The 22,290-nt window shown below is 40.6% G+C and overlaps 1 protein-coding gene across 2 annotated transcripts in view; it reads left to right on the plus strand.

The window, feature by feature from the left end:
* Positions 1-6,985: 6,985 nt before the first annotated feature.
* Positions 6,986-22,290, plus strand: part of LOC122809467 (gastrula zinc finger protein XlCGF57.1-like) — a 203,599-nt gene continuing 188,294 nt past the window's right edge. The window contains exons 1-2 of one of the 2 annotated variants that reach the window (XM_044081004.1): positions 6,986-7,144; positions 18,860-18,958. In XM_044081004.1, the coding sequence (XP_043936939.1) occupies positions 7,133-7,144; positions 18,860-18,958 (111 nt within the window). In that variant the 5' untranslated portion in view covers positions 6,986-7,132. The remainder of the gene's footprint in view (positions 7,145-18,859; positions 18,959-22,290) is intronic. The other variant, XM_044081013.1, reaches the window with a different exon arrangement.

A 22,290-nucleotide genomic window follows, 5' to 3' on the forward strand; every position in this document is an offset into this window, starting at 1 on the left:
TAAAGAGATTTGTAAGGGATTCCTCTGAAGTGGGCAAGGATTGGGCTGAATGTTGGGAATGACTAGATTTGAGTGCTTTGCTGACGTAGGTGTTGAAGTAATATGGTCTGGGTGTTCAGAAGGAGTAAATCATGAATAGGGCTAAGAAGTTGGGTTTGCAGTTTGCTTTAAAAGTGGTAGAAGAAAGGATTTTTGTGGTAGTTTAATTAGTTAGCAGCATTTATTTATTTGCAGTTTATTATCTAGTAGTATTTGGTAAGGCAGTAGAAACTGAAGGACAGTGAAGTGAGCTATCTGAATTGGTGCACTTTACATGTTGTTGGTTTTGACTTTTTGAAGTGGAAGTGTCGTAATGATTATAATGTCATTATTTTTTATCTTTCTCTGGTAAGGATTGAGGCTCCCAGTTGAAATGTTGAAACTCAATATACCAACCCCTGAAATGTCAAAAATAAGACAGAAAATACAGGAGAACAGAGAATGTTGAACATAACTTTTCTCCTTTAAAAATGTTTTTGCAGAGGTCAAGTTGCCCTGCACTGCCCCCACCCCCAAACTTACATATGCCAGCTCTGTGATTACCATACCTCAGAGAAAAGGAACTATTCCAAGAAACAGCAACGTCAGTCTTAGTACGTGTAAGTTTGTCTTTTCAGTTAGTCTTGACGTTCTGGAATTCACACTAATGAGTCAACATTTCAATCAGTTACCAGGCCTTGAGGGTTTACTGTTTGTTATTAATGTGGTTGAGCAGTGGATTGATTAGTTGGTTATGGATCAAGGTGCTTAAGTTGAGATTTTCACAAAAAAAAAGATATAACAGCAATCATGTCAAAGCCTTCTGTTCTACAAAGGGCTTCCCAATAAGTGGCCAGTATTGATTCCTCCATTTCTTTTCTTTCCGTGGTCTTGTTTCCTCAATGCTAACATTCCCCAAAGTGTTTATTTTAAAAGTGGAACTGTGAGATCACAACTTGTGTGGCCTGTGTATTAGTTTTAAAACAAACAATAAACCTGGGAAGGCGTACAGTAAAGATCGCAGACAGTCAAATTCTCTTCCTTTAATGTCACAACCAAAGCACAAAAACAAAGCTCTGCATTAACGTTCTGAATTACGTTTTCATTTGTAAAACTTCATCAGATGTGGGCTGCTGACTCTCACTGTGTGCTCCTTACTGTTTCCCCCCTGGCCTGCTGATTGTTTCCTGCAGGCCAGGAGGAAAACAGTAAGGAGCATACAGTGAGAGTCAGCAGCCAACATCTGATGAAGTTTTACAAACGAAAACGTAATTCAGAACGTTAATGCAGAGCTTTGTTTTTGTGCTTTGGTTGTGACATTAAAGGAAGAGAATTTGACTGTCTGCGAGCTTTATTGTATGCCTTCCCAGGTCTATTGTTTGTTTTACAAGTAATCTTTGTGGACCTAGTGCAATTTTCTTTGGATTCTGTGTATTAGTTTGTTAGCTATGAAGTTAGTATATTTAAGTAATGTGGCTTTGGGGGTGCAGGGGTGTTTGCTTCATTGCAAAAACATTGGCAGTTGTGAGGATGGAGTTTGCTGATCCTTGTGATCAATTCATTGTGATTAATTAGGACTTTTGGTGATTGGGAGAAAATCACACATTCATTTGGGTAGTTTAAAAGTATAAGCTACTTCATAGCTGTATAACATTGAGAAATAATCTTCTCTGCAAAAGGGTACTCTACTATTGTGTAGCATAATTTACTTCAAAATACTAAAATTGAGTTACTGCTTACATGTGGAGTAATTAATTCCTGGTTATAAAAGAGTTACTGCCTGTGAGGCACTACTGAATAAATAAGCTCCCTAGCCATATTTCTACGCTGTCCACACACTATCTTTATTTTTCCTTTATTGCTTCAGACCCTACCTAAGCTGCACTGGTGGCAAACTCAAATGTGACATTGTGTTAGGCCAGTGACACTGCATATAACTGGATACAACAGAAAGTCCTTGTCCCACCTGTCAGTTTAGTTAACACACTTATGCTCTGCTTACATTTGTTTCTGTACTGTTTTCTTTTTCCCTTTTCTCTTACTCGGTATTTTATTACATAACTGCATAGCACACCCAATTTCCATACTTTGCTAAGGTATACACCAGAGCATTTTACAGTGTTGGTAATGGTGTCTGCCTTTACTCCTTCATAGCAATGCAATCAACAGATAGTGCAGCAAGTTTTTTTCTCTATATCCTCCCACCTCTTGCTTAGATAAAGGTTAGTTAAAGTTATTTTGTGTATATGTATTGCCAATTATTTTTTTTAAATACAGTTGCATTACCTCTTTCTGTATCAATAATTTCTGTTGTATTGTTAGTAGTCAGATTTATTCACAGGTGCACTGCCTTTCAATCTTTCTTTTTCAGAAACTCTGTACACTGTTTAAATTGTTATAATTGCTATTTGAGTTTTTTATCAGATTGCATATATTGTATATATCACTGTGGAGCTTTTCTCCCCGGGCCTCCACTGAAAATGGGCACTTTTTGGCCCAGTGGACCTTCCCAGTAAACAAATGCAATAAATAAAATAAATACATTTTGTATACTCAGAAGTTAGAGACACTATTTATATTTTAGAAGGATCCTAATTCCATAGCAAGATCTTAACACTACAGAATACCTGTAGGATTCTGGCTATTCCTTGTTACTTCTTGCTTAAGTTACTCTATGTTTGCACTACTCTGACATTTCTCTCACTCTGCAGCTCCTATCTAGCTGTGTCTCCGGCAGTTCCTTGTTACTTCTTGCTTATGTTACTCTATGTTTGCACTACTCTGACATTTCTCTCACTCTGCAGCTCCTATCTAGCTGTGTCTCTGGCTGTTCCTTGTTACTTCTTGCTTAAGTTACTCTATGTTTGCGCTACTCTGACATTTCTCTCACTCTGCAGCCTGTCTAGCTGTGTCTCTGGCTGTTCCTTGTTACTTCTTGCGTAAGTTACTCTGTGTTTGCGCTACTCTGACATTTCTCTCACTCTGCAGCCCCTGTCTAGCTGTGTCTCTGGCTGTTCCTTGTTACTTCTTGCTTAAATTACTCTATGTTTGCGCTACTCTGACATTTCTCTCACTCTGCAGCTCCTGTCTAGCTATGTCTCTGGCTGTTCCTTGTTACTTCTTGCTTAAGTTACTCTACGTTTGCTCTACTCTGACATTTCTCTCACTCTGCAGCCCCTGTCTAGCTGTGTCTCTGGCTGTTCCTTGTTACTTCTTGCTTAAGTTACTCTACGTTTGCTCTACTCTGACATTTCTCTCACTCTGCAGCCCCTGTCTAGCTGTGTCTCTGGCTGTTCCTTGTTACTTCTTGCTTAAGTTACTCTATGTTTGCGCTACTCTGACATTTCTCTCACTCTGCAGCTCATATCTAGCTGTGTCTCTGGCTGTTCCTTGTTACTTCTTGCTTATGTTACTCTATGTTTGCGCTACTCTGACATTTCTCTCACTCTGCAGCTCCTATCTAGCTGTGTCTCTGGCTGTTCCTTGTTACTTCTTGCTTAAGTTACTCTATGTTTGCGCTACTCTGACATTTCTCTCACTCTGCAGCCCCTGTCTAGCTGTGTCTCTGGCTGTTCCTTGTTACTTCTTGCTTAAATTATTCTATGTTTGCGCTACTCTGACATTTCTCTCACTCTGCAGCTCCTATCTAGCTGTGTCTTTGGCTGCTCCTTGTTACTTCTTGCTTGTTACTCTATGTTTGCGCTACTCTGACATTTCTCTCACTCTGCAGCCCCTGTCTAGCTGTGTCTCTGGCTGTTCTTTATTACTTCTTGCTTAAGTTACTCTATGTTTGCGCTACTCTGACATTTCTCTCACTCTGCAGCCCCTATCTAGCTGTGTCTCTGGCTGTTCCTTGTTACTTCTTGCTTAAGTTACTCTATGTTTGCGCTACTCTGACATTTCTCTCACTCTGCAGCCTGTCTAGCTGTGTCTCTGGCTGTTCCTTGTTACTTCTTGCTTAAGTTACTCTACGTTTGCTCTACTCTGACATTTCTCTCACTCTGCAGCCCCTGTCTAGCTGTGTCTCTGGCTGTTCCTTGTTACTTCTTGCTTAAGTTACTCTATGTTTGCTCTACTCTGACATTTCTCTCACTCTGCAGCCCCTGTCTAGCTGTGTCTCTGGCTGTTCCTTGTTACTTCTTGCTTAAGTTACTCTATTTTTGCGCTACTCTGACATTTCACTCACTCTGCAGCCCCTGCCTAGCTGTGTCTCTGGCTGTTCCTTGTTACTTCTTGCGTAAGTTACTCTGTGTTTGTGCTACTCTGACATTTCTCTCACTCTGCAGCCCCTGCCTAGCTGTGTCTCTTGCTGTTCCTTGTTACTTCTTGCTTAAGTTACTTTATGATTGCGCTACTCTGACATTTCTCTCACTCTGCAGCCCCTGTCTAGCTGTGTCTCTGGCTGTTTCATTTTCTTCCTCTTCTACTCATTCCACATGTCCGTAGTTCCTGAATGCAGACTGAGCTCCTTAACATTCCCTTCTCCTATTCAGGATTGTATTGAAATTGTATTTAGTAATCTCAATTTATGTCTTATTCAAGACTGAAAATGTTTACTTCTGATCTTGTTTGTATGTATTATTGTATCTAACGTTACCTCCTGCTCTGTCTCACTGTTTTATAAGGATTTAACATGTATTTTTCAGCAATCATTTTCTCATTTGTACTGATACTACTGCTGTCTGTGAAATTATCTAACCTTTCATGCTCTCATACACAATTTTATCATTTTGGTACCAACATACTTCTGGTGTCATGTTCTGAAGTACTTTACCTCTGTATAATGTTTCACTGATATCTAAAAATGTGTCTGTACTTTGTTTTTTTTCAAGATTTTGGTGTTTCTGTACTTAACATATCTCTGCTGTAATCATTGTGCAAATAATAAGGTACTGAGAAATATTGATTTTTCTAAATATAATGGCCAACATGCTGACTTCAAAGGGTCCTTTGGATGCATGCAGCTGTGCATACACAGTTGGACAGTAAATCAGTGAAAATGTCATTAGCTAGTCTTCTTGAATGTTCATTTTTTGCTGTTATGCTACTGTTTATCTACTGCATTTCCCACTAGTTTTTTATGGTTTCTCGTGGTTTATTTTCTACAAGTCTTTTGGGATTCTAATAGCATGATGGGAATGGACCTCATTCCTAAGTCAATGTATAATTAAAGTTCATGAAATGAGTATTGTTTCAATCTTTGATGTCAGCCAGAATTTCTCTTCACAGCACCTGCAATGTGCTCAGAACTGACTCCTTCTGTAATTCATATTTATATATTGATAGCATATCTACATATGACTGTAAATTCATTTTTATTACAACTGTCTGGGTATCTTTATAGAATGTTTTATGTATCTGTGGGATTCATAACATTCACTACAAAGCTCTGAATAAGGCTGTTGTGTCAAGTTACATGTACTTTTGCAGCAACATGACTCAGAAATTCAAGAAAGTCACATCACATTCATATCTGCACACTGAGCTCAAAGTACAAGCCTTACACTGAGTTGTGTTGTATAACTAACTATAGCATGGCAGAATGCAAATAAGCATTTGCTGTGTTATGTGCTACTCATTGTCCATTTCATACAGCAAGAGGACATGGAAATATGGTCACAATGCATTCCTTAGTGCATGGACCATGAAGTACAGCTCAGAGCTGTGGACCCAGCTGCTCTCCTTATCTCGATCCCTAATAGGGCTAAGTGCCTTTGTTTAATTTTATATAACATCGCAGTGTCGGGGTATGTTCATTAAAGCACATTTCTGTTTCCTACCTCTCAGCCATGTAACTATTTCTGTCTGTCACGATTCTGTTGGGTCTGCACGTTTTCACTGCTTTTAAGCCTCCTACAAATGCCAAGGCAGATAGACAGACAGAGAGTTTTTAAGTTTTAATTAAGCTAGCTCTTTAAAAAGCCTTTTCATGAACTTGCCTGGTATACCACATGCAGGTATGGGGTACCAAGACTGATTCTTTGTTGAACTGTCTGAGTAACCCCTGGATTATAAGAAATACTGTTAAGTCTTATATATATAATTATGTTGTTCTGGGGAAGGGAATTGGGGTAGACATGAGAATTACAAATCGATAGACCAGGTGGGAGGATGTTCTGCCTGTACAGCACTGTTATATAGCCTTGTCATGATTTCAATTCAGGTTGGAACATTGAGCAGCGGCTACTCAGAAGCTATAAGTATGCTCACTAGGTGTTTTATGAAATACTGGTTTCATCTACATAAAGAAAAGTGGTTCATTGCAGAACTTGGTCTTGTAACACAAACTGCTCTATGCCACGATTAAAGTACTGTTAAATCATAAACTGCATCCAAAATTATGTAAGCTCCTATACAAGATGTCTCTACCTCACTCTCTCTGTAGCCCAACTACTAGGTTTACAGCCATACCTGTCAACCTCTTAGCACAAGAAATGCGGACAAACTCTAAAATTATCAGGGGACAAAGGTTCAAATACAGGGACAGATTTTAAATAGTGTTCTTGTAAACTTAAAAAAGTTGTTTGAATAACAATAGTTGTGTTAGCATGCATTTTTCTAAAGGATATGAAGTCTGAAAGTCAAACTGATGCAATTATTTAGTGACTTTACTCCACACAGTGATGTGCTAGAAAACCACAATTTTTTTGAGAACAAACCAGAAATATGAGACAAAAATCCGGACATTCGACAGATTTGCGCATGTTTACAGCAATTACAGAAATTAGGGACTTTTAGGATCATGAAAAATGTTTTATGGATATATGTTGATTTTTTTTTATAAATATAGATTTTACAAATGTCCTCTAAGTTTCTTTTTCACGCAACGAAATCTAACGTTTTTTTTTTTCTGTGAGCGGAATCAGAAATGTTGTTATATCACTTTAAGAGAGCAGCTTCTACTGTGCTAACCCCGAACGCTAATGAATATTAAGTGATGGTGACGCATATTTGAGGAAACAGGAAGGGTAGTCTTTGGATTGAAAGTAGAAGGTGAAAATGGAAAGAAGATAATGGCGTGTACTTTTTATTGTTTAAAAAGAAATCAGTCATATTTGTGTTTATGTTAATCAATCAGGTTTGAAGGCTACTGTTTTCTGATACGAACTGAATCATGAAGTTGGAGGTAAACTGAAATGAGTTATGCGTTTACACGTGTTTCATTTACTGTTCGGTGACGATGCGTATGATATTTTTAGATGATTTTTTATATGTTGCCAGGTTAACATAAGACTGCTGATGCTATAAACTGCTTCTGTTGTGGCTCTGCGTTTGATTATGTAAATATCCTACTTATGTCAGTGTTGGCAAAATTCTTAATCTGACAGTTCCCCTTGAGCCTCTCTGAAAGCTATTATTCATCAGTGGGCTTACTTAGTTAAGACATGAGGGAGAAAAAAATAGTTTGGTTTATTTGAAAATCTTTTTTGCTCAGATGTGGTTTTAGTGAGTATGTTATCTGTGATTTAGGACTGGCCTTGACCTTAATAGAATATTTGGTTTCAGTTCCCTAAAAAAACCTGTGTGTTGGGGTGAATAATTTTAAATGTGCTGATTTACAGTATTTGAAGGTGAATTTGACACCTGTATTGGGAGTATGGAGGCTGTGTAAGTAAGATGCCATATAAAATTAGGGTTACCACCTGTCCCTCTTTGTGAGGGACAGTCCCACTCTGGGCAGCTGTGTCTTGGAAAAAAAAACTAAAAAATGGCAAATGTCCTGAGATTTTAAGGCAAAATATATTTCTTAAGTTTTCTTTAATAGTTGCATAAAATAGTTATTTTCTATCTGAAACACGTAATATTATATGAAAAAGCATAAGCAACTCAAATGCTAGAAAAAAGTTTTTATTTTGGCAAAAAAGTGAAGTTCTGTCCTTTGCACTAGCTGTGGGTATGTTTTGTCCTGCAAAACCTCACATTTCTACAAAAAATGTCCTACTTTAGGCATCTGAAAGGTGGCAACCCTATGTGCAGCCTGAAACACAAATTAAGTGATAACTGATGAGTTAAGGCTGGATATGGAATCTTGCTATGCCCGCAGAGTACTCTTAGCTTGTAACCCAACCGTTTGTAATTATAATTTTGCATATTTGCATTCTAGTCCTCTCTGTCCAAATGCATAAATGCCAGTGTCCTGGTAACCTAAGGTTGTGGTTATATTCTGTGACATATTTTCACTGGTAAATCTAAGTTGCATTAAAGAAAACTATAGCTTGTAAGGTTATGCAGCTTCAGTGCTCATACAATAAGAATTTTTTTATGCATTTCTGTTTACTGTGTTTTGTTTATAAATGCCACTGTTTTAACTAGTGTAAAATGTTCAAAACAAAATATGAATTTCTGAAACCTGCATTGATATATACCACTAGTTGCTTAGGATAATAGGAAGATGTTCGTCGTCTCCCATTGCTGCAGTCCTGACAAATGGGTACTCCGCTGCCCACCATCGGCCCGAATACCAAAGGGCTAGAACTGGCGTCGGTCACGGGCACCTGAGACTGACGTAAGTACTTGTCAGTACAAATGCGCATGACCGACGCCATAACCTCAGTCTTTCTTGCCGCATGGTCCTCAGCAGAAGCAGTTTTTGCAAGTGCCGTTCGGCGTTCTGGAACTGTCGGTTTTCGAGTTGGCTAAGTACCCTGTTAGGAACATTTTTTGTCTTTTTCTTGCCTCAGTATTGCCGGATGTCAGAAAAAGTTAATAACTGTATTTCTTGTGGGAAACAGATTCCTCATAGGGATTACCATTCACTCTGCATTCCTTGTTTAGGGCCTGAGCACGACGTTGTTGGGTGTCGCTTTTGTGCTACTTTTAACAAGCGTACTATTAAACGTCGGTTGGACTGTGCTAGGCTGGTGTTTGGTAAACGTTGTAATTATAACATGCCGTCGGATTCTCCGACGACTGGTTCTTCTAAGAAGCGCAAAGATAAGTCTTTGCGGTCCAGACAGGATGAGGTGTCCACTCCGGACGTCGGTTCTGTGGAACCACTGACTGCTTCAGTGGCTCCTTCTGACAGTTTACCAGTGTGTCTAGGGGAGCCTTTGTTACTGCAGGAAGTGGCTTCTCCTGTGTTAGGCCAGGCTGAGGGTGCTTCTTTGTTGTCGGTGGCTTCCTCCCCTCATAGGGTAGTTAGACCTCCTCCTTCTCAGGGCAAAGGCCATTCTAAATCTAAGTCTATCCCTGCTGGTGCTAATCCCCAGGGTCCAGCTCCTAGGAAGCACATGTTAAAGATGGCTGAAGATTTGATTACTTTAATTAGGGGTCCAATGCCCCCCCCTGTGAAGCGGCCCAGGATAGACACAGAGTTGGAGGGTCTGGTTCAGTCTTCCAATGAGTCAGATTCCTCTGTGGAAGAGCTTCAGGATTTCCCTCCCTATTCTGATTCGGAGGCTGAGGACGCTACTCCCTCTCGTCCCCTCCAGAAGATTTTTCTTTCTCTGAAACTTTGCATTCCATGAGGGAACATTTCCAGTGGGATGGCCAGGATTATTCTGATTCTCGTAAAGGCTGAGAGAATTCTTGTTTTACCTCAGCACAGGCCTTTGGCTATTCCCGTGTACTGGATGTTGTTCAGGATGTATTTTCTGAGGCTGCCCTTAACCCAGATTCTCTGCCCCTGCCCCAGTTAAACCAGATAGATACTACAGGGTTCGGAAGCTCACAAGTACTTGTATAAGAGTCCTAGGGCTGATCCAGAAACTATTTCTCAAGGCCCCAAAGGTGTTAAGGCTTCTGTGGTTAAGAATCCGGTTCCTCTGGACAAGGATGCTAGGGCCCTGGATAGGTGGGGTAAAACTGTATACCTCTTCTACTTTGGCTATGAGAGCTTTAAATTGTCAATTTCATATGCTCAGGTATCAGAATTATTTGCTAAGTCAATTGAAATGTAAAGTGGATGCTTTGTCTGAAGGTGTTGACTGTAAGGAGCTTCAGGATTTAGTGCATGCTTCAGACCAGGTTGGTAAGCATTCTTTGCAGTGTGGTTTTGATGCTTTACAAGCTTCTTCCAGGGTGGCTGCTACTAGTTCTGTTGTTCGCAGACATGCCTGGCTTAGAGATCAGTCCTTGTCAGAGCATGTTAAGGCTCGCATTATGGATGCTCCTTTGCAATCTGATGTTCTTTTGGCCCTCCAGTGGAATCAGTTTTGAAAAAAATGGAGGAAAAAGCTAAGTCTATGCAGACGGTAAAGGACTTCTTACAGGTTCAGCCCCTAAGTTCAGTAGGAATTGGCCTGCTAGGGATGGTCTTTTCCCTCTTCGGATTTTCATTCTAGGGGCAGGTCGAGGCGTGGTAGAGGTAGGGCTTCCTCTCAGGGCCCTGTTACTTCTAGGCCTTTGAATTCTTTTACCCCTTCTGCTGGGGTGGGCAGGGGTCAGTCCTTTCGGAAGCAGTTCCAATGACCTGTGTCTTCAGCTGCCGGACTCTGCTTTGCTGGCAGCTCCTCTAGGAGGAAAACTGGGACTTTTCAAAGGGAATTGGCATTTGGTTACCCAAGACAAATGGGTATTGGACATTATAACTCGAGGCTACCAGTTTTATTTTCACACATTCCCTCCTTTCAAAGGTATGCCGGATGTGCCTCATCAGCAAAGTCTGGAAGCGCAGGCACAGATTTTTTTCTTTGCTCCGGTTGGGAGCAATACAGGCAGTTCCTTCTGTGGACAGAGGCACGGGGTTTTATTCCTGTCTTTTCTTAGTGCCAAAGAAGGGAAATACTTGGAGGCCCATTCTGGATTTATCCATTCTAAACACCTTTCTGGAAATTCAAGATGTTGACACTGCAGCAGCTGTTGCCTATGCTAGGCAGAGATCACTGGATGGTGACTTTGGATCTCAAGGAGGCCTATCTTCACATTCCTATCAGGCCCAGTTGCAGGAAATTCCTGAGGTTTCGGACTGGGAATTTGCATTATCAGTTCTCTGCATTGCCCTTTGGCTTATCTACTGCGCCCAGGGTATTCACAAAAGTCCTGGCTCCAGTAATAGCTTTTCTCCGGCTAAGGGGAATTCAAATTTATCCTTATCTGGACGATTGTTTGATACTGGCTCAGGGCAAGCACGAACTTCTTCGACATCTGCAGTTTGTGATGACAGTTTTCAGATGCCTAGGGTATTCTGTGAACGAAATAAAGTCCAGTCTAGTACCCTCACAGGAGATGTGTTTTCTGGGTGTGAGACTGAATACAGCTACTCAGATGGCATCTCTTACCCCGGACAAACAAAGAAATCTTCACCTATACTTCCAACAGCTATCCGTAATGTCCAGGCTGACTGCAAGGACAGTCCTTCAAGCCTTGGGGTTCATGGCATCTTGCATTCTAGTACTTCCCAATGCCAAACTGCATATGAGGAAGCTACAGTGGTATCTCAAAAGCGTTTGGACTCAACACAGCCACGATTTGGATACTGTCATTCGGATTCTCCCTTGCATTCAGAAAGAATTTGTGTGGTGGGCTCAGGAATGTCACCTAAACAAGGGACTCTCTGTGACCCAACCGAGGCAAGTCAGATATTAACGACAGACGCCTCGGAGTCAGCCTGGGAGCTCATTTCAAAGGAAAATGGATTCAAGACCTTTGGCCCCGGAGTTGCTTCACTTGCATATCAACATGAAGGAGATGCTGGCGGTTCAATTTGCATTAAAAGCATTCAAGGATCTACTTCGACCGGGACTGGTGTTGATTCGAACAGACAACACAACTGTCATGTGGTACATCAACAAGCAGGGGAACTCATTCTTACCCTCTTTGCAGACAAGCAATGCTGTTATGGGAAACTGCTTTGGATCTGCACATCACTCTTTGAGCACAGTTTCTGCCAGGAGCACAAAATTCGTTAGCAGATGTTCTGAGCAGACAGATGGTGGATCCTCACGAATGGAAGTTGGATCCTCAGGTATTTCGTCAGTTGACCATGGCTTGGGAACTCCAGACATAGATCTGTTCGCTTCTCCTCTGAATTCCCAACTGCCTCTGTTTTGCACAAGGCTGTTTCATCCGAAAGCCTGGAAAATAGATGCACTATCCTTCAGTCGGAGCAACCTTCACGTGTATGCCTTTCCTCCTCTGCCTCTTCTTCCACAGGTCCTGTTGAAAGTCAGGAGGGACAAACCTTGCATGATCCTTATAGCGCCGGATTGGCCTCGTCAACATTGGTACCCTCTGCTGAGGAGCTTAATTCACGGGACACCTTGGCCATTACCGCGGATTCCTCACTTATTGTCTCAAGAAAACAATCATTTTCTCAATGTCAGGGTGCAATCCCTACATCTGACAGCCTGGCGCATTCAGTTTTAGAGGATGAGGGCCTTCAGCTCCCTCAACAAGTTTTGGATGTCCTTTTGGAAGCCAGGCGTCCTAGTACTCGGAAAGTTTATGCTGATAAATGGAAGAGATTTTTTCTTTGGAGTTCAGCTAAAGGCCTTGATGTCACGTTGCCTAATTTGAGTTGTACTTTGCAATATTTGACTGTTGCTGGACAAGGGTTTGTCCTTCTCTTCTATAAAAGTGCATGCTGCAGCTATTTCTGCTCACTATGATGGTGATCCTCCTTTATTTTCACATCCTTTGCTTAAACAGTTTCTTAGAGGGGCAAAGAATATAAGACCCCCACGAAGGGCTCCTACTCCTGCCTGGGATCTTAATTTTGTTTTGGAAAAGCTGACTCTGCCTCCTTTTGAACCTGCAGCTACGGCTGAATTGAAGTTGTTGTCCTGGAAGACTGCTTTTTTATTGGCTGTTACTTCTGCTAGAAGGGTGTCTGAATTACAGGCTCTCATGGCAGTGGAACCTTTTCTGATTTTTCACCAGGACAGAGTTTCCTTGCGTACTAATCCTACTTTTCTGCCTAAGGTAGTTTCTAATGTGGCATTGAACCAATCTATACATTTGCCTACTTTTTATGCTAACCCCCAAAATGAAGGGGAAAGAGTTTTGCATTCTTTGGATGTGCATAGGCAGTTACTGTATTATTTGTTCAGAACCAATGAGTTCCGGAGATCTCAACAGTTATTTGTTTCGTTTGCTGTGGCTTCAAGTGGGAAAGCTGTCTCGAAACAAACTATTTCCAAGTGGATCAGCCATTGTATTGCTTTTTGTTACTCTCATCATGGTAAGGAGGTTCCAGTTGGGATCAGGCCTCATTCTACTAGGGCTACGGCCACCTCTACTGCTTTTTTTGAGAGGGGTAGCTACGAAAGACGTTCTAGAGGCAGCTACTTGGAGTTCTGTACATACCTTTACAAAGCATTATCATTTGCCTCTTTATTCTAGATCTAGGGCTGGGTTTGCCACTGCAGTCTTACAGGGCATGTCTGCAGCTCCTCCTGCTATTTAGTTGGCCAGCCTCCCTTTTTCCGTTGCTCTGGGATTCTACTCATTTGTCAGGACTGCAGCAATGGGAGACGAACATAGTGCAGTTTTGTACCTACCATAGGATGTTCGAGGATCTCCATTGCTGCAGTCCTATTTTCCCTCCCTCCTTCCCCCTTTTTCTTTTTAGATTGGGGTTTTTTGGGTGGTGTTTTCTTTTTTGCATTCTGACGTCTGAGGCAAGAAAGACTGAGGTTATGGCGTCGGTCATGCGCATTTGTACTGACAAGTACTTACGTCAGTCTCAGGCGCCCGTGACCGACGCCAGTTCTAGCCCTTTGGTATTCGGGCCGATGGTGGGCAGCGGAGTACCCATTTGTCAGGACTGCAGCAATGGAGATCCTCGAACATCTACATTTATGGTAGGTACAAAACTGTACTTTACTAGGCTATTGGTCCTGAGGGCCTTATAAGCATAGCCAAGAGTTTAGCCCGTGATTAGACAAGTCAGCACCCAAATCCCTGTCCAGCAGGGAAACGGGTACAATCCCAAGGGTGTATTTTTTTTGTTTCCCATCTAGTTTTCCAAGTTGCGCTTAAAAAGGGATAATGAGGTACTCTGCTTGATGGTGGAGAGGGAGTATATTCCACAGATGGGGGAGGCGTCCCGGGGTCACAAATCTGCCCCGCCAACAAGTCCTATTGATGTCATAGTCCGGCTTGAGATTGCACTTGCAGGTTACTTGAGTGGAGCTTGACTCGCGGATATGCAGCAGTCCCATCAAAGTGTGGTCTGAGATTGCTTTGCCAGACAGAGGTCATCTATGAGGAGTCTGTATGAAACTGAGTACAAGGACAGGGTTTTTAGCCTGCCTGTATAGGGTAGATGTTTGAGGCCCTGGATTTTCCTGGTGAGAAACCTCTGTGGTCTTTCCAGCTGCTGCATGTGCTTTCTGAGGTACATGCCGATGGGGGCATTGTACTCAATAACTGGCCTTATAAGGGAAGAATACCGGGATGTTATGACCTCCTTGTCCCTGGATGAGCGATCCTTACTTTATGAGGTGGGCTATGTAGGAAGCTTTCCGTACAGCAGAAGCAACATGGGGGTCAAAAGTCAGGTTGCTATCAACCTGGGTGCCCATTTTATTTGTGTCAATCAACAAGCGATGTATGCATGATATCACTTGCAAATCTGCATGGTATGTCATTCACTCTGACCACACCCATTTCTGCACAAAACAACCTGTGGGGTACTATTGTAAAACAGTCCAGTTTTTAAATACTGCTATTACAAACTTAGCAAGTTGGTAGAATAAGAGGTTTTGCATTAGCATGCATTTTTCTGAAGAGAATGAAGTCTGAAATTCAAATGCCTGCTGTTATTTTCTGATTTCAATTCTCAGTGCTTCAGCAGCGATTTACCACAGTGCCAAACTTTTATGAGGAGCATACTAAAAATATGAGGGAAAAAGTTTAGCATACACACACACACACACACACACACACACACACACACACACACACACACACACTTTATTTTAAGTTTTTTTTTTGTTTTGTTTTTTATTCTACACTCACTGAACAGCAAAAGCTCTGCTTAGCAAGTGTAAAGTAACGGCCCGATTGATCGCACTATTCTGTGTCTCCCACACCCCCTCTTACACACACACACACACACACACACACACACACACACACACACACACACACACTCTGTTCTGCTTTCATGCATGCATTCACTTACACACCCAAACAGGAACACAGTGCTACACATACATAGACACAAATACACTTTTTTTCTGTTTATTTTTTATTCACTTGCTAAACAGCAAAAGCACTGCTTAGCAAGTGTAAAATAACTGCTTGATTGATATCGCTTTCACTCACATGCACAGATGCACTTACACTTTTTTTTAAATTTTATTTTCTTTTTTTGTTTACATTTTACACTCGCTAAACAGCAAAAGCACTGCAGCCACAGGGTTTTTTTCTGTCCAAGCTCCATGGCAGTTTGATATGCTGCTGTGAAGTGGCGGACTCGTTTTTCATTAGGCTTTAGTTCTGCATTAATACCCTGCTGGAGAATGTTTGTTCTCCAGTCAGGGTGTTGATGTCAAGTTTGCCCGTTCTCTAAACAAGATCCATAGATCACACTCTGATTTGAGAACGGGCATTCTCCAGCAGTGTATGAAAAAGTAATGCCCGCTGAAAAATGAGTGTGCTGCTTCACGGCAGCATATCAAGCTACTGTGGAACTCTGCCTAAAAAACTAAACGGTCACCATTATTTCACGTTCGCTAAGCAGTTCTTCTATGTTTAGCGAGTGTAAAATGCAACAGAAAAAAAATGTGTGTGTGTTCCCTTTTGGACAAAGTTTTTTGTCTAATGCAAATGTAGGTTCCCGGTAGTAGCTTTAACAAGAATAGGGACTAAGAATTGCAAAGTAGACTTTTTTTGTTGATCAGGTTTGGGAAGGAAGGAAAACTGAAACCACCACTCCATGGAAAAAGTCAACTGCATAGGGGCTGTGTTCAGCTTGTCCTTCCTGATTTAACAAACACAAAATCAATAAACAAGTACTGTAAGTACTAACAGTTGAGCAAACCAGCAGAAAGCTGCAGCTCCTGTTGTCTCTCGGGGTCTGGTTCTCCTTCCCTTGATAAAGTCAGCACTCTGCCTGATATGATGATATTCACTGGTTAGCTGACCACTGTAGAATGGAATTATAGCAATGTCCATGGTTTACTTTGTGGAGTATTTATTGAATGAGCGTTTTTAATCCTACGCTTCCTTTTACAGACTACTAGTTTCTCCCAAGTTTGATGCATCCCCTGTGTATATAAAATACACACATACAAGCTACTTAGTACTAGTCCCCACAACACTAATCAGTCCTGCAGTGCATAAATTAAAATTTAATTGTGTAAACAGAGCATTATGGAGTTATGCCAGTGGAACTAATACAGGGCAGGGGGTGCAAGGAAGTTTTTACTTTTATTTATTTTTTTGTTTTGTTTTTATATTTGTTTACTAGGAAAGTCTGACTGGGCAGAAACCCTTTTTCAATGCAGGCCAGTGGAGGAAAGCTGCACATACAAACAACAACTTAACAAAGAAATATAAAGATACTGATACATATGTGTAATGCATACAGAAATCTTAGAGCTTAACAAGGCAGAGGTACAAGCATACAAATATAATCTCTTTTCCCATTTGATAAGTTCCAAGCTGAATAAGGCAAAAATACATACATACAACTACATTTCTCTATATCCTGAAATTTTAACAGAGCTTTACAGTTGATATCGAATATCCTATTTCGTAGGAATACTGAGATTAACGGAAAGGTTAAGGTATTATTGTGATATAGAAGTAATTAGTGTTTTAGTTTACAGAATATATAGGCAGCAGGAAGGAAAGGTAGATGTGATATCTGTAAGGCAGAGGTAGTGATTAGTTAATACAGAAATAGTAGTATAGGGTAGTAAAGGTTTGGAATAAATAGTCTTAGTTAACCCGGACTGTTATATGAGCAGAGCCATATTTTGGATAAATGGTTCTTGAGTAACTAAAGTGAGCTGTGATAGTTGTAAATCTAATAGTCTGAGGGGGTGATTCCTAGATTTTGGCTATGTGATTTGAGTAGAGTCACCTGCAGTATTCTTAGCTTTGGTTACTCTTTTTAATAGTGATTTTATTAGTGATTTTATTAGTGGATCATAAGACACAAATAAGGTTGTAGTATAATTTGGAGAACTGGGTTTTTTATCAGGCTGGTATAGTAGTCCATGAGCCATTGATAGCTGATTATAGGTTCATAAGTAGGTACTAGTCTATTGGCCCTAGGGCCTATATAAGCCTAGCCAAAGGTACCCTGGCTTTCGCCACCCAAGAAAATTATTTTCCTGTGCTAACATAAGAGATTGGTAGTTATAACTAAGAGAGTTGTTTCAAGTTTAGGCAGTGGTGTGATCTGTATATAGAGTCTGTGGCGAATTTTGCTATTTTATTATAACAAGCCTCGGGTTTTCCTAAATCTGTATTCTTTAGTTTGGTAGGTATGAGAGAGGCATAGAGGAGAGAGAAGGTGAGTTCTTGCGATGGCTGTTTTTGTGTTATTGGTTAGAAATTGTTTCTATGTAGGGTGCCTAGTTTTTTATGTACCTTTATTGTTTGAGATACATGTACGTCGAACTTTATGTTATCAGTAACAGCACCTAGGAGTTTTGTTTGGAATACTCCAGTAATAGTGGTATGCCTGTGGTGTCAGGCCTCATAACATCCCTATGCGGGCATTAATTGCACATTAACACACAACTTGTCAACCCCTGCTGTATTATGATTCCAAATCTAGATGTGATTAAAGAAAAGAGTTAAGAACTTGAATTCATTCACCGGGAGGAATGCTCATTTGCATATTAAATGTTTGAGTAGCACTGAATATTAAAATTAATTTGGCCACAGAGCTGTCAGAACTTATTGCAAAAAGGGTCAATGCAACAAGTCATCCTGCAAAAGGACTTGCAGGTACAAATATGAACTGTGATGTCGCAACATACCATGCTGTGTTCATATTTTGAAATGTATGTGATTGCAAAGGGTTGATTGGTAAGGAGACAAATTATGGACTATACTACCTGTGCATTTCATACATAGAAATGTTTCTGAGTAATATTTTGGTCAATCCATTTGTTAAAGTAGTAAATTGTGATCTTATTGATTAACCCAGCTCTAGTGCCCTGCGGTCTTTTCACTTTGTTGTGCTTTCTTTTACAATATGAATTATTGCCCTTATAGATGTACCATTAACCAGGCGAGACCTTCAGATACTCTCACAGCCTACCTTAATACCATACCACCACTTATATCTGCAACAATATCTACTGACTTTGCTGATTCCTGCAACAGTTTCACTTTGTTGTGCTTTCTTTTACAATATGAATTATTGCCCTTATAGATGTACCATTAACCAGGCGAGACCTTCAGAGACTCCTTAACATAGCCTATCGCACAGCTATTACACCTCCTTAACATGTGAAAAGTTTAAGTACCTAGTCTCTAATTAATTCCTATATCTGCTTTGCACCCATTTCATGAAGTGTCCTATATAAATTTTGCTAGCTGAAAACTACTCGTATGGAATGTTCTCATGTATATACTCTGTATTGCTTGTGTATTATCTTTGATTTGAGAATGATTACTTATGTACTGTTTTTTTTTTTTTCACCAGTTGTATAAGCTATCAATAGTATGTACTAAATGTCTTTATTAATGTAAATTCTCTATTGTATGTAAAATGTCTTGTATGTGGAGCTTTTCTCCCTGGGATTCCACTGAAAATGGGTACTTCTGGCCCAGCTGGACCATCCCGGTAAACAAATGCAAAATAAAATAAAAATAAATTAATAAATGGTTAGGATTTTTTTCAGCTGACTGTTGTCCTGTTTTAACATCAATAGGCCTTGTGCTTCCAGGTATCCCTTGACAAATGGATGTTTTTTTTTTTTTAATCCTCCAGGGTTACCTGATCAACAAAGTGAAAAAAAGTCTAGCTGTAAAAGAATGTTTTATGTCCTGCTGTTCATCCTGTTGGAGGCAAATATGCCCAAATTACAAGGTATGCCTTTTGCTAAGTAGGATGTGACTGTAACCCCATATAATGCCAGACTAATAAATGCCTCCTCATAGGGACCGGTTGCCATAATGGTTATGGTCTTCACCTCCCATGCACAAGGTACAAAGTTTGGTCCTGATCTCTGGCTAGCGTCAGTTGGAGTTTGCATGTTCTCTCTGTCTCTGTGGGGTTCCTTCCACCTCTGAAAAATGAGTGTTTCTATTCCAAACTCACCCAAGAATGGAGCTGTGGGTATCGGTACAGACTCGAATGGAGCTGTGGGTATCGGTACAGACTCGAGATGGTGCCCTATATGGGAAGAGTTATATAGACTAACTGCTTTGGGCATGTACTGTGGTGCACAGTATCCTAGAGAGAGAACATGGAATCAGACTGCGCACTGTGGCAGGGATAGCCACTCAGTGGTTTAAAATATAAGTCTAGGTGATTCGGTCATATTGACTAATGTTGCCATATGGACGTGGGTATTTGTCGGTGGTAAGGGGGATGGTAACCTTGCCTACTTTGTATGCCAGGGACCTATGCTAACAGTGGAAGGGGTGTATGTGCCCTTCTTGCCCAATGTGTACCCATCGTAAATCACAGCAGCCCTGGGCAGTACGCTACTGGCTGGCTAGTGTCCATTTGCCGAGATTGGGTTACCTGGGGTAGCTCTGTTGAGGAGAGGGGGACATAAAACCAATTAACCTGCTAAATGTGAACCTGCCAAACATGAACTAAGAATTGTTACATTCAGTGTAGGTTCACTAAAAGGACATAGCTTGGAAGTTGAAGACATGATGGTAAGATTAGAGGCTAAACATCCTATGTATCCAAGAAACAAGATGGAAAGGCAGTGCAGTGAAGCCACTTGGCTTGGGATCCAGAGTCTACTACTTGGGAGGAGGACAGGCTAGAAATAGTGTGGGAATTGTGAGAGAGGCTTCAGAAGTCCATGAGGAATGCCATCAGAATTAGTGACTTGTGGCACTCTGACTGTAGTAGAAGGGATAGGGCAATGTTCATAATCGGGTGGTGGGGGTTGAGGCCTTACCGCTGCACAATTCATTCATTAAAATATGAGAAGACAAGCACAGCTATACAGAAATCATACAAGAAAGCTCAAAAATTCAGTCCGCCTAAATGAAGCAAGCATGGAACCAAAAGGGTCAGTCTCATAGTATAGGTTTATTAGCCAATGAAAAGGATTGACAAATCTGCAGTAAAATAAATCAGTTTATATAGTATTTCTAACTATGGTAAGAGTATATTTCTGTTTGGCATTCAAGAACAGTCCACAGTGTCATTTCTTTGGGCTGTACAAAAGTCCAGGAGCACTCCTTTAGGGATGTTGCTGCTTTTCTCTTGATAAGTCAGCAATTTGGTTTGTTTGATACAGTCTAAATATTTCCTGCATAATATTTCTATAAAGTACATTGTACTTAGTTTTCTGTTATTCATTTACAATGGCTTCATCTGTAACTGGATCTGTAACTGGATTTAATGTGTTTAATGCACTATATTTTACACAATTTCTATATTAGATTTCATTTTACTATTCTTGGGCTTTGTTTTTTTTCATTTAGAATATTTACAGTTGTATAACTGAGAAATATATATATATTTTTTACTTTTAATACTAAATTCTTAAGTATTCTTGACCTCCATGCTCCAAAAAGGACCATTAGAACTAGGAACAAACCTGCCCCCTGGCTCTTAAGAGACAAGACAAAAAATGCTCCTCAGAAATAGTCTGGACCAAATGGCGTACTACTAAAATCCCAGAGGATCACATAACGTTCAGACAGCTAAGAAATGATGCAAAAAAAGCCATTCTGTCAGACAAAAGAAACTATTATATTCAACTCCAACATACCCAGCAAAACAAACCACAAAAATTTTGGGCAGGGATAAACTCACTCTTACACCCAGGCTGTTCTGTCACTCCCTCCCCTGGAGGTACTGACCATGACAATCCAAAGCAAATCGCAAGTACCTTTAATACATTTTTCACTGAGACCATTCAGTCTCTTGCCAATCAACCAACTCCTGACAGCTCATCTCTGACGCCCTCTAATACTACCTTACCTCCCTCGTTTAATCTCAAACCTGTCCCTACATCCTTTATCCGTACCCTATTATTAAAACTCAAACCTACCACCACTGCAGCAGATCTCCTTCCTGCAGAATATCTGCAAAAAGCTGCAAATGCCATAGCCTACCCCATCTCCATTCTGATTAACAGAACAATCTCTGAGGGAACTATTCCATCTATTTGGAAGATCGTGCATATTATCCCCCTGCATAAAGGTGGAAACTCTAGGGAATTATCCAACTACAGACCTATTGCTATACTATCTCCACTGGCAAAAATCATGGAGAAATGCATTCATAAGCAACTTTTAAAACACCTAATAGATAACTTATTAGCTAACTGCTAACATGGCTTCAGGCCATTTCACAGTACTACTACTGCCCTTTTATCCTTCTCTGACAGTATAAACAAAAATCGCAATAACAACACTCTATCCTCAGCCCTCTTTATTGATCTCTCTAAAGCCTTCGATATGGTTAACCACCAACTTCTCATAAACATACTCAAAAACCACCAACTTCTCATAAACATACTCAAAAACCTATCTCTTGATGCACTGGCTATACAATGGTTTCAATCCTACTTAAACAATAGGCAACAAGCAGTTCTGTGGGAGAACAACTTTATCTCCCCATTGCACTCGGTGTCCCCCAAGGTTCTATACTTGGACCTCTTCTGTTTTCTATTTTCATCAATGACCTGCATACTGTAATTCCTCAAGCTTCCATAATACAATATGCAGATGACTCCACATTAATATGCTCAGCCCCAACTCCATCAGACCTTCAGTCTCTCACCCAAAAAGTGTTTAACATAGTTGAGGAATGGTTACTACACCAGTGCCTCATCCTGAACCCCAAAAAAAACAAATTCCTACTTTTTACTCCCACCAATAGGGCCACACCACTACTGTCACTTCGAACAATGAAACCATCATATCCCCCGACTCTACCACAAAACTCCTAGGGGTACTGATAACTTTGATAGTCACATTAACAATACCATAAAAACAGTCAACAAAAAACTAAGCTCCCTCTATAGAATCAAATCCTTTCTTACCCCACTAGCAAGATCTACTATTGCCCAGACCCACTTAATCTCTACCCTCCTCTATGCCTCCCCTATATATACTAACCTTTCAAAAAAAAACACAACATGAACAAACTGGCTGTCTCCTATAACAATATTGCTAGATTTGCAACAGGCTCTATATTCAGAACCCATCACTGTATTAATTATG

The sequence above is a fragment of the Protopterus annectens genome, chromosome 1.part1 (assembly GCF_019279795.1).
Source record: "Protopterus annectens isolate FY-2018-M chromosome 1.part1, PAN1.0, whole genome shotgun sequence".
Lineage (NCBI taxonomy): Eukaryota > Metazoa > Chordata > Ceratodontiformes > Protopteridae > Protopterus > Protopterus annectens.